The sequence below is a fragment of the Sander vitreus genome, chromosome 9 (assembly GCF_031162955.1).
Source record: "Sander vitreus isolate 19-12246 chromosome 9, sanVit1, whole genome shotgun sequence".
In the NCBI taxonomy this organism is placed as follows: Eukaryota; Metazoa; Chordata; class Actinopteri; order Perciformes; family Percidae; genus Sander; species Sander vitreus.
Window position 1 is genome coordinate 30,738,067 of NC_135863.1, and position 18,857 is coordinate 30,756,923.

At 42.1% G+C, this 18,857-nt stretch overlaps 3 protein-coding genes across 4 annotated transcripts; 1 reads left to right on the top strand and 2 right to left on the bottom strand.

Moving 5' to 3' along the window:
• Positions 1–2,273: 2,273 nt before the first annotated feature.
• On the bottom strand, positions 2,274–9,986 carry LOC144523795 (nucleotide sugar transporter SLC35D2-like). The gene is made up of 12 exons (XM_078259657.1): positions 9,778–9,986; positions 9,443–9,476; positions 9,257–9,343; positions 9,095–9,162; positions 8,890–8,961; positions 8,667–8,735; positions 8,316–8,418; positions 7,479–7,571; positions 6,686–6,753; positions 6,326–6,404; positions 6,144–6,226; positions 2,274–4,008 (listed from the first exon to the last, which is right to left on the bottom strand). The coding sequence occupies exons 1-12, from the start codon at positions 9,885–9,887 to the stop codon at positions 3,903–3,905; spliced, it is 972 nt and encodes a 323-aa protein (XP_078115783.1). The 5' UTR covers positions 9,888–9,986; the 3' UTR covers positions 2,274–3,902.
• A 30-nt stretch (positions 9,987–10,016) lies between these two features.
• On the top strand, positions 10,017–15,170 carry aqp12 (aquaporin 12). Of its 2 annotated transcripts, none has more exons than XM_078259658.1 (4): positions 10,017–10,201; positions 11,418–14,144; positions 14,837–14,953; positions 15,040–15,170. In XM_078259658.1, the coding sequence occupies exons 2-4, from the start codon at positions 13,550–13,552 to the stop codon at positions 15,162–15,164; spliced, it is 837 nt and encodes a 278-aa protein (XP_078115784.1). In that variant the 5' UTR covers positions 10,017–10,201; positions 11,418–13,549; the 3' UTR covers positions 15,165–15,170. The 2 variants fall into 2 exon arrangements, with proteins under 2 accessions (XP_078115784.1, XP_078115785.1); XM_078259659.1 differs by having other exon boundaries at positions 11,457–14,144.
• Position 15,171: 1 nt separating this feature from the next.
• Positions 15,172–18,747, bottom strand: rpp21 (ribonuclease P subunit p21). Its single transcript, XM_078259660.1, has 5 exons — positions 18,580–18,747; positions 18,346–18,446; positions 17,363–17,445; positions 17,057–17,191; positions 15,172–16,350 (listed from the first exon to the last, which is right to left on the bottom strand). The coding sequence occupies exons 1-5, from the start codon at positions 18,634–18,636 to the stop codon at positions 16,259–16,261; spliced, it is 468 nt and encodes a 155-aa protein (XP_078115786.1). The 5' UTR covers positions 18,637–18,747; the 3' UTR covers positions 15,172–16,258.
• Positions 18,748–18,857: the final 110 nt, after the last annotated feature.

Consider the following 18,857-nt stretch of genomic DNA (forward strand, 5'->3'; position numbering starts at 1 on the left):
TTTTTGGCATACTATACCATGACTTTTTCGACTTACTATACTATGGCTTTTTTGACATACTACACTATGGCTTTTTTGACATACTACACTATGGCTTTTTTGACATACTACGCTATGACTTTTTTCGACATACTATACTATGACTTTTTTATGACTTTTTTCAACATACTATACTATGACTCCGATGAAACCGATGGAGTGCCTACTCCAGGTAGGGAATGAGTCCTTACCCCAAGTGAAGGAGTTCAAGTACCTTGGGGTCTTGTTCGCGAGTGAGGGGACAATGGAGCGGGAGATTGGTCGGAGAATCTGCGCAGCGGGTGTGGTATTACATTCAATTTATCGCACCGTTGTGATGAAAAGAGAGCTGAGCCAGAAGGCAAAGCTCTCAATCTACCGGTCAGTTTTTGTTCCTACCCTCACCTATGGTCATGAAGGCTGGGTGATGATCGAAAGAACAAGATCCAGGGTACAAGCGTCCGAAATGGGTTTCCTCAGGAGGGTAGCTGGCGTCTCCCTTAGAGATAGGGTGAGAAGCTCAGTTATCCGTGAGGAGCTCGGAGTAGAGCCGCTGCTCCTTCGCGTCGAAAGGAGCCAGTTGAGGTGGTTCGGGCATCTGGTAAGGATGCCCCCCTGGGCGCCTCCCTAGGGAGGTGTTCCAGGCACGTCCAGCTGGGAGGAGGCCCCGGGGAAGACCCAGGACTAGGTGGAGGGATTATATCTCCAACCTGGCCTGGGAACGCCTCGGGATCCCCCAGTCGGAGCTGGTTAATGTGGCTCCGGAAAGGGAAGTTTGGGGTCCCCTGCTGGAGCTGCTACCCCCGCGACCCGACCCCGGATAAGCAGACGAAGATGGATGGATGGATATACTATGACTTTTCATGACTTGACGATAAACTATACTATGACCTTTTTTGACATACTACACAATGACTTTTTATGACCTTTTTTGACATACTATACTATGACTTTTTTCAACAAAGTATACTATGTCCTTTTTTTAACACAATGTACTAGGACCTTTTTTGACATACTATGACATTTTATGACTTTTTTCAACACACTACACTATAACTGTTTTGGATATACTATGACTTTATTATCGCTTTCTTTGTGTTGGCATTTTAAACTCTGGTGGATTTGTGAGGACTATGGTTAACTGCTCCTCAGATCTCTGCAGGGTAAATCCAGACAGCTAGCTAGACTATCTGTCCAGTCGGAGTTTTCTGTTGCACGACTAAAACAACCTTTGACCGTACAAGTTCCTTCCCGAGATTTTTGCAGCGGCTCCGTCCGGCGCTTAGCACCGCCCAAGACGATTGTGATTGGTTTAAAGAAATGCCAATAAACCAGAGCACGTTTTTCTCCCATCCCAGAATGGTGTGTGGACTAGCCAGTTCCTCCTCCACAGCGCTGTGGAGGTCTGGCTGAAAAACTGAAAGTGAATTTTTACTTTATTGCATAGGTCCAATCCAATGTCAAGACTAAAATAAACATATTAGTAAAAGATTGTGGAGTGAAGTTTTGAACATAATTTGACCTTGACATAAATGCATGTCCTTGAATTCTGACGATCTCAAAAGTATCACCAAATGAGTGGGCATCCCCGACAGCTTCAATGTTTTTCTACACTCTTTAGTACCGATAATTAAGCGATTTTGAACATTATCCCTGGCGGACTGGCGGTCATCTTGGATTTGAAAGTTGGTTGTAAATAAGAAAATAACATGACCAAAGAAAATCAAATCACCTATGTAATGTGTCGAATTTTAACATCGGATTTTGGTGACTCCTAGTGGTAGTAGAAGAAAAAGAATGGACTGAAAAAGCTAGACATTTTCACAGAATAGTCTCAGAATAGTCCCCCCCAACCCCCAACCACAGGGGGTTTAAAACAGATCTGTAGGATCGGTATGGGGGACATTTGGAAAACCTTTATTATAGACTGAATGTAGCTGGTGTACAACTTGGAAGCCAGAGTGACTCACAAAGCTAATGTAATCCTGTCTAATATAATGTTGTGCCAGATATGACAGAAGGGGGAACCATTGCTCTACTGTAGTTTATCATCAGCTGCAAATATAAACAGAGCCTCAGTTACAAAACTGTTAGACCGTCGAAAAATAAACAAAATCAATAATCAAAAAAATAAAAGAATCACTCATTTGAATGAGACTAAAGTTGGATATGGAAAAAAAGAAAAAGAGTAACCTATAAATCATGGATCATTCATTATATGATCACAACCTGGACAACAAATCCAAAGGAATACGTCATGTGAGGGGTTTTTTAATGTAAAAATACATCATTGTGTTTCAGCTACAAATCCATGGTTACTGTGTTTGAGATGAGATCAGCATCAACAATTCACAAGCCACTCCACCTACAAAATGAATATTCTTCTAAAAAAGTAATAAATATAAAATGATGTAGATAAAAATGTAAAAAAAAGAAAAAGTCAATGCTCGTACCTGACTATTAAGGTATTTATGTTTCACTTGCAATACTTAAAAAAAGTGAAACATACATTTCAGAGGAATAATCTCAATTGATAATGTAACAGGAGGTGAGGCAATTCAGTTTCAGTCTTTAGCAGGTGCTCCCTCAGTTAAAAGTGCGATAACATTGTGTCAAGAAAAAAAACAAGAAAACAGTTACAGCCTTGGTGAGTCCACAACAAACTACAAAACAAAAGTAATACTGAGGGAAGAAAAATGTAAACCATAATATTTAAATCATCTCCCAAAAGGAGGCAGCAACATTTATTTAAAGCCACAATCCTTGATGGGAACTGACAGCCCACTGAGGTTAGATGACTTCCATTAGCCTGGTTGACCCCAGACCCTCCTCAGTTGTAACTGAGAGTGGGTCTGAGCAAGGTTCATTCGCAGCTCATTTCCAAATGGGGCGTCACCAACGGACGCCGCTCAAATGCCTCTGGGCGCAATTGGATAGTCCTTCAACCAATCAGATCAACGATCCGGGTCACGTAGCAGCAACAGCAGCATCAACGGGTTGCTGCCATGTCGGCGGCCGTCACGTTGAATGTAAACCGAAAGCTGCTTGCCGTCGCTGCGCTATCGTCATCGTGTAAAGACCGCCTCAACGGTTGTGATTGGTGCCTCGATTTGGAAAAATTGGAAATGGGCTTGAATGGGCTCTTGGCCAGACTGACTTGCAGAGCAAATCTACAATTCGCCGGAAGGTTGTCACGGTTTTCCCAGGCTAGACTGGCATCACCGTTCGTCTGTAACAAGCTTCTAAGTGTATGCGCAGAAATAATAAATTATACTACAGACTGAGACAATAGATAATGAGTGTGTCAGTGCATCTCACCGTGCGTAGAAGGCATCTAAAGTCACATTCCTCGTTAACAGCAAAACAGAAAATGCCATAAAATAAGGATTGTGCCTTCAAAATACTTATTGTAATTATATAATATTTAATAGTCCCAAGATTCATCAGTACACACCCATGCTTAAGTAACTGATAATTCCAGCTGTTCACTCCTGTATTCAGTAAAACATGTCATCCCAACTTTTAACTTTCAGTTTGTCCAAGTGTCAGGAAATGTTCTACTATAAATAATATTGGTTCCATGTTCCCTTGTTCTCGACGCTCACATGTACAGTATCAAAATACAAATATTTAAAAAGAAAACACCATCTAAAAACCAACCCACAATCCCTCTGGAGCGTTCATAACCATGGCCGCGGCAAGAGAGGCGTGGTGACGGTGTGGCTCCATTTCCACACAAACACAGAAAGAGGGTTTCCCCCAACATTATTCCCATCACGCCACGCCTTTGCTGCTAAAATACTCCATAAATAAAAGTCGTACAAATCGTAAAATAGAGTTTTCTCATTCGTCAGCATAAAAAAAAATTAAATCCAGTGTGTCCGTCATACAACCACCTTGCCCTTGATGTCCAGCTTGGCGTTTTCACTTGCTTTATTGGACTGCTCCTCTGTGAGAGTGATGTAAGAGTACACCAGGCTGCCCGCAATACTGCAACAACACAGACAGTGGTCATGTGTGAGAATACAAACAGTTGACACCCGTACAAGAACTCCTAATGAATGACATCTTAATGTTGGCGTTTAATCTAACTCTGAACAACTAAGAAACTGGTTTTCAGCATCAGGTTTTAGGATTAATGTTAGCGAGGCTACAAAACACAGTTGCAGGGAAAATGAGACTTGAAAATAAACTTGTCATTTGTATCTTAGATACAAATTGCACGACGACGCTCGCGGGTGAAAATGAAAAAAATATTTTATCGGATGTGCCTTTCGTTTATACGGCGACGGCGTTTTTGGGGCTTAAAAAAAAGTGAAACCACCCTCCAGAGTGGAAATCTTAAAAACGCTCCACCGTCGCGTTACCGTCTAAAGGGTAAAAACGCAAAAGTCTCTCGCTATCAAGCAGTGGCTGGGGGCTGCGAGGCTCAGGATATTGGTAGTGCTCCCGTGGGTGCTGTGCTGTGGCTTATCACGGTCGACTGTGCCGGTCATCATCAGACAAACATGCAACTCCACCTCCTCGTCTTTCCAGACAAGCTTTTGTTGTTCGCTTCGACATGTTTTGGTTTTGTGCTACTAAAGGAGAGAACAGTAGAGGGAAGGTTCTACGTAAGCGCGCGGCCTTGGCGGTGTCGTGTGGCAGTGCCACCTAGCCGCCTGGCGTGCATACAACATCGAATTTCACACTTTTGCGTCACCATATGCACGCAGATTCCCCCCCCCAAAACTCTCGTCTAAACGCGGAATAAAAAGTGAGAACGCAACGCCACTTTTGCTTTTTCTCTTCAGATTGTTTCCGTCTAAACATAGCCTAACACAACACTGCTGACATTTGCCTACATTTTTTATGTTTATTTGCACAGCTGTACATTTTGTTAAGCAGGAGAAGAAACCTGTAATTGTACCAGTGTTTCCACTTATAACGTTCTGTTGTGGCAGCCGCCACGGTGAAAAAAAGAGAAAGAAAAACTGTTTCTGGATTCAACGTTACATTCAGTTCTATGTGTAAGAGCGAATGAGAAGGCGCCTGGACACCAGCGAGAGATGTGACCCATGACCAATTAGGCCGGCTGCACACTGGCTGTGTGGCGTGACGTTTCTGTTGCGTGTCAGTTGCGTGGCGTTTTCTACGTCTTTGCACACCAGAAACGCGTCTGCTGCTGCTAGCCTTGTCTGTACACCTGTACGTTTCCCATAAACATAAATATATACCGATTTGATTACAGCAAAGACGTCGGTAGTATTGACGGCAAAATAGGCTCCAGAATATTTCGTTCTGTATTGACAGGTGCAATATTTGAAAATCGATAATTATTTATTATTTTTTAAATTACATTTATGTCAAAATCTAGAGACTATCAAACATCAATATGTCATTTAATAATATGCATTTGTGTCAAAATGACATATAAACATCTTTTCGTATTCTGTTTTGAATGGAAACGCTTGCTTGTCGCGTGAAAAATAGGCGTCGGTTCTATTTCTAGCAGGCACGCGTTTTCGGCGCGGCTCGAGCTGCACCCGAGACGTGCGTGTCACACAGGCAGTGTGCAAGCTCTAACCTGTTACCATGGGAGCCGAAATATAAAACGGACACGCCACGCCGCCAGCCTCATCATAGTTCATAGAAATGCAGCGCAGTGATCATACAGACATTTTATGCATGTATGTAACAGCGATGACCAGACCAGATGTGCATGCAAGCCACGCTGCACCCGTTCATACAAAGAAAGTTTTTGTCTTTTCAGTCCATCGCACGCTCCCCGTCTCTCTCTCTTTTATTCAGTCGGGTATTGCTGTTAAAAACAACTAAAAGGAGCATTATCAGAGATAGGGCTGTTGTTTTTTAAATATAGGCAATTTAATATTTTCATTTACATGTGTTGCAGCTGTGTATTTTCAAATGGGGAAGGAAACCCGGTTCTTGCATATTATTTTAATATATATACATATATATATACACATATATACATATATATATATACACACACACACACACACACATACAGAGATAGGATTTTTTTGTCCATATCGCCCAGCCATACCTGGGTGAAAAAAATCTATCCATCTATGAAGACAACTAGACATTTCAGCATAAATTAGAAAATAGACCATGTATACCTGATATTCAAACCTATGAAGTTAGTCCAAGAGAAAATGTAGTCTCCACTGAACACCATCCCAATGTATGTCACCAGGACATTCTGCAAAATGAAGGAAATATTAATGAAGCTAATTAAGGTTTTTCCTTTCGCTTTCTTTTAGCGCATTTAACTATTAATTCCCACTAATCTGCAGTTTACCTTGATGCAGCCCACGATCGTAGTTGTTAATGCAGAGTTGTATTGTGTACAAAGCACAGTGGAATACATCAGAACAAACCTGCAAAAGAACCACATTATCATATTACACATGACTCAACACTTTGCAAACACAAAGTCAGAGTTTCACAACGTTGATGCAACATGGTAGACAAAGGGCCATTGTGAGCTTCACACTCAGTAAAGCAATGGCCTAGAATCTAGATTCCAGCCACTGATAATATGGTGACACCACAAATATTTGGTAGAATCCAGATGTTCAATTCTGGCACAAAACACTATCCTTGCGCAGGCATGCACGTCACACACAAGTCACACACAAGCCTTGGCCTGTATTCTTACCCCATGATGCAAGAGAGGATGAACTGGGCGAGGAAAAACATGTCTGACCAACCGTCATATTCCACCGCCTGACAAGAGAAGCACAGCATGAGAAACGACGTACTTACACATGTACATATCATCATCAGCATTTAAAAAAAATAAAAAAAATTTAAATATGTAGGCTATTGTATATTACAAATCAGTCGAGTTTAAATATTCCGTTTGTGTGGTAAAAAAAAAATCAAAAGTCATTCCTTAAAGATGTGTCTGGTCTGGCATTCAGTGGAAGAAAAGAAATATTAGATTAACTGAGCAATGCAGAGTTGTTGATCACATTTTAGAGAGTGCATACAACTAACCCTTACATACTTACAAATTCAACACTGAGTTTCCAATAGCTTTGAAAAAAAAAAATGGTAGTAGTCTGTGTCATTACGGAGGTTTTTCAGTCAAAGGAGGCTGTAGGCGCTGCTGTAATAACTCTACTAGGTGCATAATAGCAGCTTTGTGCCTTCATGGCTGCTGGGCCCCAGCTGGGCAAACCAGAAGGTCTCTGCCAACACTGACTAACTCACAGACAGCCCGTATTTACGGCACACACCCATGCTTAGACATATGTGCACTCACTTCAATTTAGGATTAAACCTTGCAATAACTGATCTGTGCCAACTCCAACTAAACTAAACAAACTTCAAAGATTTGATGGTTTAACCACTGATCACACACTGACATCTGCCAAGCTTGAATATATTTGGAGGTTTAAAATGAAGATAATTAGAAATAGAGCTTATAGAGAAGTCAAACTACTTACCTTCTGCATATCTCCAGTCACATGAGCCAACAGTAGAGTGGGAATTATCATAAATAACGCATTATAATACAACAATCCATATTTCCCCAGCTCCTGTGAGAAAGAGCATAGAAACAGATGGGCAGGGAGCAACAGGAACATGAAAAAAATAAGCAGAGCCAGAACAGAGAGGGTTATTCACAAGTCTTTGAGTGCATTCCTCACTAACTAGCATACACATGTCATGCATGGCCAGCCCACTGCACTACCTAGAACCTCTTGTTTGCATCAGTCTGATTCTGCTTCACGTGGCTCCATCCGTCAATCGCTCACATCATCTCACACACACACACACACACACACACACACACACACACACACACACACCTCTGTCTTGTGCCATATTAGCAGATGGTGCTCTCACAGATATCGCAGACTAAATCTGGACCCAGTCTGCTGTAACACGAGAGCTGAGCAGTCTGCTCATGTGACATAAGAGACGACTGAAACAAGCTACAATACTTTTTATTTGACTTAACAGTTAAACTGTAATTAACCTGACTGTTAAAAATAATGCAAAAAAACAAACAAATAAATAGTAAAGCAGCACAACTTGTATAATACACTGGAGAAATAAAGGATTCTTTCTTTGAAAATAAGGGATATAAACAGTGACGGTGAAATCAACTTAGTGGGGAATGAAAAAAACCAACCCATGGTGTTTGTGTACACCGAGTACCTTTAAGCCAGACGCTGAAGGACAGTTTGGGTTCTCTATATTCACCAACATCAGCTCAACGCCAAAAACAGCTCCGACCCAACAATGGTTACTATTCATCGGATGGCGCTGCCACATACCTTTGCATCTAATTTTTGCTTCACATAGGCTCCGTTGGCTGCAGTCAGCACGTCGTTCATGAGAATGAACACGTAGCCTTGCAGGTCAAAGGACAGGTCTGAACTGCCAACAGAGATGAGAGAAAGCAAAAGAAAGTGTCCGGGCTGTAAATAGGTGTTCTGTCACTAATGATTTAGCTTTGGGCATGCTGTTTCAGAGGGGCTCCTTTAACTACAGTTCTACAACTATGTCTAATGACCCTGTAGACAATATCACTTAAGTGAGGACATATCAGGAGAGGACAACCCTTTGTAGTGAAGGTAATTCTGGTTTGGTTAACAGCCGAGACACCTGGATGTAGTAAGACTCACCTTGCGGCTATGAACGCCCCGAGGATCATTGTAAATACTGTCAGCTGGACTGGCCTGGAGAATTTCTTCCTGCCAAAAGGTCAAAGACAGTAGAGCAATGAAATTCTATCCAGCTGCTTTGAGCTGTAAAAGAAAAGCCTCAAATACAGTACAAAGAGGAAGGCTTGGTATCCCACTGAGTAAAGGACACAGTAAATGGGTTATCTTTCACGTGCAATCTTACTTGAGAAGAAGTACCTCAGCCAGCATTGTGAATAAGATGGAGAACCTCCTGAGGACAGTAAACATCGGCAGACTGGCGGAAAAGGACAGAAATTGCTTTAACTTGGCCAAACGTCAACAGCCATGCCCAATGAGCTCATGATGGCACTGAATCAACTTCCCTTTCACCATCATTCAGCCTAGATAGTCTAGAGAGGAGGACTTACTTTAGCCTTTTGGTTCCGAACAGACCAGTGATTTGATTTCCCACATAAAGGAGAGGTAGAGGAAACGTCTGTAAAACCAGGTAAACATAAATGAAAAAAACACTGTCCCGATCATGGTGGAAACTGTAAATAATAATTGTACTGATGGATAGGTGGTCTCACCTTCCGAGGTATACTCTCATCACAGTCTGGGAAGCTGATCACCCTCGCAGCCTTGCCCACCCACAGAACAACCACTGTGGCCAACATCTGCACACACATTCAATAGAACATTACTTTATCTCTGCCTGCTTTCAAGGACTGATGTGGGTTTGGAAATTCGTTGTACAAAGAAAACATTTAACTTACTTGTCCAATTCCGACACATATTGAAGAAGGGAACCTGAAACAGCAGAGTTGAGTCCTCGTTACAACCAGTGAACTGAGTACGTTGTAGCTAACCTAACGTTACTTTATTACCATTGGTAATGTTAGGTTAAAATATAGCTTCCTAAAATGCTACTGTAAATTAAGCTCTCCTATTTCAGTCGGTACACAACCTCGCTAGCCAAAAGTTGCCGTTAGCTAATAGGCTCAACCGCTATCTAGCCAACACAACTTCCAGTCGCTAGGTTAACCGTTAGCTACAATGGTAGCTTCTCAACTAACTCTATAACCGCCATAAGCGTTAGCAAAACCGTTACCTGTAGTTGGTGAGGACACTTTTGTTCACCACGACGATGAGAAACGAGCTCACGCCGTAAAATCCAGCGGCAAACAGCTTCACAAACAGTGTCAGAGGTCTGTCCGCCATCCCCGACAAGTTCTCATTCCTCTTTGAGTGTCTGCTCTTGCCCTGCCATCACTTCACTGGCTTGCTCGCCCACCGTTACGCACACACACACCACACGCACACACAAAACACGAGGATGTCGACGTTTTCCAACTTCCGCCTCAGGTCTGAACATCACGGAGCATTAAACAAATTTAAAGCGTGGCTTATTTACTGTCACTGAAATGAACGACAAAGTGCGGTTTATCGGTGGCTAAAGTCTGCCTATAGGAGAGAAAGCACACTCATACGGATCTGAAAATGCCAACGTCGGATTGCTTATTTGTTACATGGAGGTTTGTAAACTTCTATCTTTTTTTTCTTCTATCTAACTATCTTTTCTGATTTTATCCATTACTTTTACCCTTGAATGTACTGGATTGACAACAAATGCACTTCCTGGATTTTAATCTTACATCTTTATAATTAAATCACAAGTTAAACAGCCAGTTGTTAGGACAGTTTTAGACTGTTAGTACTATATTTTAGGTTGCTAGTTAGCTTTACAATATATAGCTTAGACTTCCATTAATTACATTTCCTGACATCCGGCAGTAAACATGTCCTTGAACAAGTATACAACTGTTGAGGCCAGAGAAGAATTGAGTAGGTTTATGTAGCATTGGCGATTTTAGACCCTTTTTAGGGGGCCTCAGCCACCCCTAAAAATCATAATAATAATAATAATAATAATAATAAAAAAAATTAAAAAAAACAAACTATTTTAGTGCTTCAAGTTAGACTTTGCGAACTTGTCTGTTAGTGACAGAGGAAAAACAATTACAGGTTCAAAGGGCTTGAAGCTGTCACCAATGCTATGCACCTGTAACCCGTCAAGGAATGGGTTAACAGGAACTTAGTTTTGGCCAATCAGAGGTGGTTTTGCATGGCACTGTATCCATGTCACATTCTCATTAGGGGCTGAGCCACCCTAAAAGTCTGATCCTAGAATCACCCCTGTTATGTAGTAACATTCACAATGAGTGAGTGGGGTTTGGGATGAGGTTTTGGGCTGCTCACCGCTCTGCATCCACAGTGCTGTATAAGAAGTTCCAGCAGGACACACACATTAGGAGATTCCACAAGAAGTTGTGTTCTATTACCGAAACAAATATTTCATGAAAAGTCCAGAAAAAACAAGCTATTAGACATTGAAAAGAAAGCATACATAATATATTTTCTATGTATTTTAAGAGAAAAACATTGCATACATATAAAAATAAGATGGAGCTGCAGGAATATAGACCCAACACTGTGGACTCAGGGAACATCTGATCACATGAGCAATCTTATGCACAACCCTTTCAAGTCATATCCCTGAATGTGGCTCTTTCAACCTACAACACATTGTGTGCAAACATATTATATCCAGAAAGTATAAACACACGTTTATGGGAAATGTGTGTTATTTTGTGTCCTTGTGCTGCATGGATTTACAAGTAAGGGCCCAAAACAAATGAAAAGGCACATAACCCAGTATACAAGATCAACTATTTGTTTCTTATCTTTCAGCCTATCTGTTTCCCTGACACTGTCTCTGCTCTGTCTCAGGCAAACAAGGGCCTAGAGACTGAGATAGGACAAATCCTGTCTGCTGGAGTCTATAAACAGACGATGCTCAAGGAGAAGCAGGAGGAGTGGGTAAAAAAGCAAGCATGGCTTGATGTAGAAATGTATGGATCTTGAATGCCAGGTGGAGGAGTTCCCGAAAAAAACAAAACTGATATCCCTCTGGAGAAGATTCCTCCAGCTGTTTGAGTGTGTGGAAGGAAAAGGACCTCAACGCCACTGCTCTTTTTTTTTTTACCATAGACAGTAAAAGAAATGTTCACAGCGACGCCATAGACTTCAACTGAGACCAGTGAAGTCAATAAGAAGCACTTTTCCGGTGATGGCTGAGCGTTACTGAGCAGCCTCCAACTGAGAGAGACGACGTAGATGTGACGTGAGCAACCTGTCTGAAAGTTGGAAGTCTTCTGGTAGCTGTGCCAAGAGAAATCTCAATCATTCCCAATCTTGTGGATAAATGTTACTTCATATGAATTCACTTGCCACATACCGAAGTATTTCCAATTCATCAAAACGTTGCTGAAATATTTTGTTTCGATGCTTTCGTGGACTCTCTATGGGCTTCTCCCTTGACTGTATGCCTCCACGTCCCCCCCCCGATTGCCTGCGAGCTTCTCCTGACTAACGGTAATTTCTCTAGCCTCGTGAGACCGTCCTGATCTCGCGAGCTCCAGTTTTCCATTCGCAGATCAGCCTGGCATCTTGAGACAGAGAAAATTTGGAGCCGTTCGCCAAATGACCGACCAATCAGCGTTGGTTTTGAGGCGGGTTTAGGTGTGACGCGACGAGAAGCGACTGTTCAGTCTAAACAACATGGCGGCTTCCACGGATGAGATGAGCGTAGCTATCGCGCAAGTTTGATCAGAATTAGAAAGTATTCCTTCATTGAAAGAAGAGCAAAAAACGGCACTGGAGGCTTTTCTCGGAGGAAAAGATGTTTTTGCTCTTCTCCCGACTGGTTTCGGCAAGAGTTTGATATATCGTTGATCTGATAGGTTGATTTGGCCCATCTATCACCAGTATAGGTGGTGATAGACAGATGGTTTATCCAAACAGCTAAACCAGTATTTTCGCCCCTTCCCAAAAGATCTCCAACGGAAAGTTCCCAGATGGATATGCCGAGCAAATCCATCTGGCGGAGTCAGGTTATAATTTCTCTACTGTGCGACAGAAAGTCGCGTGGTTATGACACAATCGTATTTTTTACAAAAATGGCTGCTACAGGGCCATAATGTGAGATACAAGGTAATGGAGCCTTTTATACATTGTCGTATGAGTCGTAATATAGTCTTTAAACGCTTCAGATGTAAAGTTATTCGCTGTCAAAGTGACTTCAAAATGAATGGAAGTCAATGGAATGCTAACGGCAGGTGATGGCTTGTTAGCCTATTAATCTCCCCATAGGAGGTACGCTTTCCGGATGCTCGCTTACCCCCTTGTTTTTTACCCACCCAACTCCTGCTCATCCTCCAAGCGACACCCCTTTTTCTTCTGAAAGGAAAAAAATAGTTTTTGTGAGAATTTGTATCGCAATTTTATTCTCGATAGAGAGAAAAATATGATTGTTACTGTAAATACCTCACTCTTTAGACCAATTAATGCCATTTAATTTCCCTGTTTTTGATGAAACATGTTTGCTTAATTGTATTTGTGTGCACTGGACAACTAGGCTAAGTAAAAAAGTGTATGTCCTACAACATAGCCTAACATCCCGCAATTTTTTTGAATCCAGTGGGGGCATGTTTTCATTTGTATTTTAATTATTCTTCCGCCATTTAGTCGTCAGAAAAAGAACATTTGTTACTGTCCTGTAGAGAGGGGAAGGAAGCATTTAACCGAAGCTGTGGTCTAATTATACATGACCACTGAATGAAGGCCAGCTTCTTGACCTGACCTTGTGTCAAGGCCCATGTGTATTTTGGCAGGTGGTTGTGGGATAAAAACATGACGTGTCTCTGATAAGAAATGTGTCTCTGCCATGTGCCACGTTGCCAAGCAGACAGCAGAGTTGTTGAGTCAAAACCCTCATTCATTTCTTTTGGAAAAGAAACAGCAGAGGACAGAAGATCTGAGCCATGTCTGGACTGAACGCATCTCTCGGCTACTTCGTGGCTGCTGTCATTTTTGCAGCCTTGGTCCGAACGCTCCTTAAAAAATGGCCACGGTTCAGCTTCATTTTGGAGTTTGCTTCCTCTTTCATGCTGGTGGCATGTCGGCTGGAGGTGCAGACCATTGTGGATGTGGGCGAGTGGGCCGGGGGCTTAGGTCCTGATGTGACTTTTACCATACTGTTTGTGGTGCTGCTGACCCACGGTGTGATCTGTGGTGATGCATCAGGGAATCCCACCCTGGTTGTGCTGAAGTTCCTGCAGCTGGAGGCCACCATCCTGCCCACTCTCCTTGCTGTTGCAGTCCAGTTTCTTGGGGCCCATCTAGCCATTCTTGTAGCTGTATACTACTGGAGTCTGGAGCTGACAGATATGCACATGATCAAAAACCTGATGGCTAGAGAGTGCAGCACATCCCTGCTGGTCTCTGTGCTTCACGGGTTCTTCACCGAGTGTGTATGCACGCTCTTCTTTCATCTAGTCCTTCTAAACCTGCGACGCAGACCTGCTCTGATCCGAGTGCCCCTAATCGCTGTCCTCCTCACTTTCCTGTCCTATACAGGTAAGTTTCAGGGGGAACCCCTCCTTTATCATCACTGCAAAAAAAATAAATTGGCTCATACAAAGAAACTTTGTGCTTTTAAATATGAGAAAATAAGTGCAGGAAAATTACTGGATTACCAAAAAAGAAACTTTATTTTTAAACTTGCTAATAAAACAAAATATTATAAAAATATGGGAACCCATGTGGGAAATCAGGGCAACAAACAGTCTTCTCACTGTGCAGTTATCATCTGAGATCACTGTTTCTGTACATCTACATAAATGTGTTGCCTGTTACTTTAAATGGAAGCCTAAATCACGTGCAACCTTTATTGCCTGAGAAAGCTACCAGAAGTAATCTACAACACTAAATGATGAGTTCTTTGGACTCCACGTTGGTATTAGTCAGCTTCAAGTGTTATTTGATAAAAGGTATGTATCTGCCTCCCCCTTAAAACTGCGCAACACGTGGCCAGGTCGGCTCAGTGGGTAGAGCAGGCCACACGTATACTTGGAGGTTTATGCCTCGACACAGAGGTCCAGGGTTCAAATCCGACCTGTGACAATTTCCTGCATGTCTCTTCTTTCTCAACTAGCTTTCTTGTCAAATAAAGGCGGAAAAGCCCAAAAAACAACTGCTCAACAGTTTAAAACATCAGCACAATACAGTTTGACAAACGCACACCTTGTTTCTCTGTTCTTTTTGTGCAGCCAGAGGCTACACCTCAGCCTACATGAATCCCTCCTTGTCGTATGGCCTCACCTTCCACTGTCCTGGATTTACCTTCACAGAGTATGCAGTGGTCTACTGGCTGGGCTCTCTCACAGGTATATTGCATCACAATGAAATATACTGTATGTGTTAATTCTTTTAAAGTGAACACACTGTTTACAGTTAATGTCTTGTTTTCCAGGCATGGCTCTGGCCCTCGTCTTGTACATGGGCCATATTCCAAGGATCTTTGCCAAGAACCTAATCTATTCTCAGAAGACACGTTCTCGAGTGCCAAAAGGGGACAAAGGAGAAAAGAAAATATGAAACTACATTTTAAATCAACCTTTAAAGTGGCCATATTATGCTCATTTTCAGGTTCATAATTGTATTTAGAGGTTGTACCAGAATAGGTTTACATGGTTTAATTTTTAAAACACACCATATTTTTGTTGTACTGCACATTGCTGCAGCTCCTCTTTTCACCCTGTGTGTTGAGCTCTCTGTTTTAGCTACAGAGTGAGGCATCTCACTTCTGTTCCATCTTTGTTGTCAGTCACACATGCTCAGTAGCTAGGTAAGGACTACATGAGCTAGCTGTTTCTCTAACTTCAGTCAGTACAAGGCAGGATTAGCCGGGAGACTTCTTCTAAACGAGGGCGCACTTCCAACTTTGCGTGAAATACCTGCAGAACAGGGACATGGAAGTAGTTCTATACAATTTATTTTGTAGATTAGGGTGAGTTTGTGTGTTGTAGCAATGCTTTGCCATTGAGAATGAGCTAGCATGCTAGCGCTAGCATGCTAATGATTTGCCCCCTAGGCCCCTCGTTTCAGCTAGTGACGTAGAAAGCCGTGCAGATTTTGACCAGCTCACCCGGAGACTGAAGGCAGGATACATTCAGAAACCGTATCTCACTCAGAACAGCATCAATGGGTTTTTTTTCAAAGTGTGGAAGCACCAAAGACACACAAATAACACCCCAAATCCCAGAAAGTGTTTTTTTTTTTTCATAATATGAGCACTTTAAGTAAAGTAACTGACAACAAATTGTTAATGGTGAAGAGATTTTTACTGTATAGAATTAATTTAATTCATTCTTGTCGGCGTCTTTTTAATTAAAGCATTACCATCAAAGTTTTACTTTTTGAAAAAAAATTAACAGTCTCATCACCAACACGTGTTCCTTTAAATCCTACATGGGTAGCACGCCACACGGTGGCCATCTGTCGGTGGCATTAAAAATCACACTGTGTACACTGCAGAAAGATACAAAAAATTATACCACAGAGGCCAAGAAGTTACTAAATCAATGAAAATACTAAAATATTGTAGATCTATTTAACATAATAGTTACACCTATATTCAAAAGTGTTTTTTACATCAGTCCTTCATATGTCAGTCAGAAAAAGAACTGCTGCTACGTGCTGGCAGTGCTCTGGGCAGCGCCGGGTTTCGAAGACACGTCAGGCTTTGTGTCTTTTGGCTGTTTTTTAATAGAAGGGCCTGGATCTGTGGGTGAGAGAGAATAAATAATGGTCAGCTGCCCTCTTATTGCCTCAATGGTAGTTGAAACATCTTAGAAAAAAAAAAAAAAAACACGGCTTATAGTACGAATCTTGATGCTTCAGTGCAGAATATTGTTTAGATGACAGTCCTTCCAGAATTATTTTTTTTGTGATTGTTGCCGGCAAAAATCCTTGATTATGCGGCACGTTTTCTTAAAACATGCGATGGAATATGCGGGATATTTATGCAATTGTATGCGATGAAACTGCGGGAACTTGCAAAGACTGCGGTTCCATCGTGGCTTCATCGCGGGGTTTGCAGCTTTTCGATGATGTTCACGTCGCGTAATTACGTCACTTCATAACGTTCCCATGGCAACGGGAAAATGGCTGCTCTTGTGTGAAGTAAACGCAACATTTTTCAACTTTCTGCTAACATATATGTGACTTTTTTGCAACGAAAATACGGGGATTATGAAATCATGCAAGCCCCGCATATTCTGCTCGGAAATCGGCAATTTATGCGGCGAAAGTGCGGCGTATTTGAAAAAATGCGGCACCCGCATAAATATGTGGACTTTGGCTGATTATGCATTGAATTATGTGATCGCATAATCGCGTTTTTCTGGAGGGACTGAGATAAGCACAGTATGTGTGTGGAAAGCATCCTCTGGGAGGCTGGTGTATAGTGTCCAGGTGAGCTCTGTCACCTGGCTGCTTTTGTTGCTCCAGCTGAGCCTCGGGCTGGTCTACCCATAAACAATGATCCGGATCATTCAGAAACGTTTTGCTCTGCCCACAGCTGAGGCACCGCACAACAGTGAAGCGGGTCCTGCTGTTTTTTCCTAATGACACAAGTTAACAAATAGGTTAGTGTCCTTTTGTCTTCACACAAATTGAGATTAAAACGCATAAATGAGCTGTTTAGGACATCGCCAATCTAAAACACATTCAGTGTGCAATGCAAGGTAGCAGCAGGAACTTGGACTGTCGCTATAAATGATGAACCGACTTACTTCGTTGTCTTGTTGAAGCAGTTACACCAGGGATGAGCAATGAGCAGCACTTCTTACATAATGTTCTCTTCACGGATGGGTCTCTGCAATAATATCCACAATTAACAGATGTTGAAAAGGTATACGTGTGGCCGGGATGGGTCACTGGGTAGAGCAGGCGCACATATATTGAGAGGTTTACGCCTCGAAGCAGAGATCTAGGGTTCGAAGCCGAGCTGTGACAATTTCCTGCATGTCTTCCCCCTCTCTCTCGCCCCTAGCTGTCCTGTCAAAATAAAGGCGGAAAAGCCCAAAAAATAATCTTGGAAAAAAAAAAGAAAAGGTATACGTGCATTTTAGTGTCCCAAATTCCCCGTAACGTAACACCTTTTGTACAGGTCCTATCCCCTAACCAATCGGCTATCCTAACCTTAACCACTCGAGGTCAAATGCCTAACCCCAACCCCAACCAATCGAGCTGCTTCATAGGGCGGGTCTTGGCGTGGCCATAGTGGAATTTGGGACACTAAACTGCACGCTAACCTGTTGAAAACCTACCTATGAACAGGTTAGATTAAAAGGATCAGGCTGGTGTTATTGTATACTTTTCTTTTTGCTGCTCATCCCCAAGCCCATTGGTTCCTACTGAAGATGTACATCTTTGAAAATGGGTCACAAAAAAGTTTCCGTATTTAAAATGGCTCAGTACATTTGTTATTAACAGATTGGCTCTGTAGTTTTCAGTAAACATTACTCAAACTAAAGACTGTTGTCAGCTAGGATTAATATACATGTGTTGCTCTAGTGAGTAATTAACAGTAGTAGGACGTGGTTTGTGGGATTGACTCAAAATAAATAATTCCCTGTGTGACAGGGAAACGAATGGGACGCAAATAAAGTCAACACTCGGAAGTGACAGCGCCTTGCTGTATTTCGGCCTTCAAAATAAAATCAATAACAGACGGAAGAAACAACTAGATCATATTGAAATAAAATTAACTCACTGTCTGAGAACTAAACGCCTTGCAATGGTCCTCTGTGTGAAGCAGTAGAAACGAGCCAGCTCCACATTTTCCGGGTTTTGGGATAAAACACAATGTGCTGCCTGTAAAGAGATAACACCGGTGGAGTGAAATCATTACATGGCTGCTTAGCAAAAAGTAGCCGGCATGTTAGCCACGTTAATACTGCCGCTGCTACCATGACAGCGATTAGCTTTTACCTTATTTATTTCCTACCTGGTAAAGATAGTTCAGTCTTTGATATGCGTCTTTGTCTTTCAGTTGGAGTGCCATTACACACAAAGGTAAAACAATAAATAAATACAGTAGCAGTTTCGTTACAGCGGCTTTTGAGCTACAGCTACAGCCGCCTGACCTCAGCGGGTATCTAAAACGGTTACACTTCCGGGCAAAAACTTCAGAATTAAAGCGCCCACTGGATACCAATTGTGATCGTAGGTACAGGTACATTCTTAAGAGTCGCTTTGTATGCTGCACGCCTCACAATACTACAT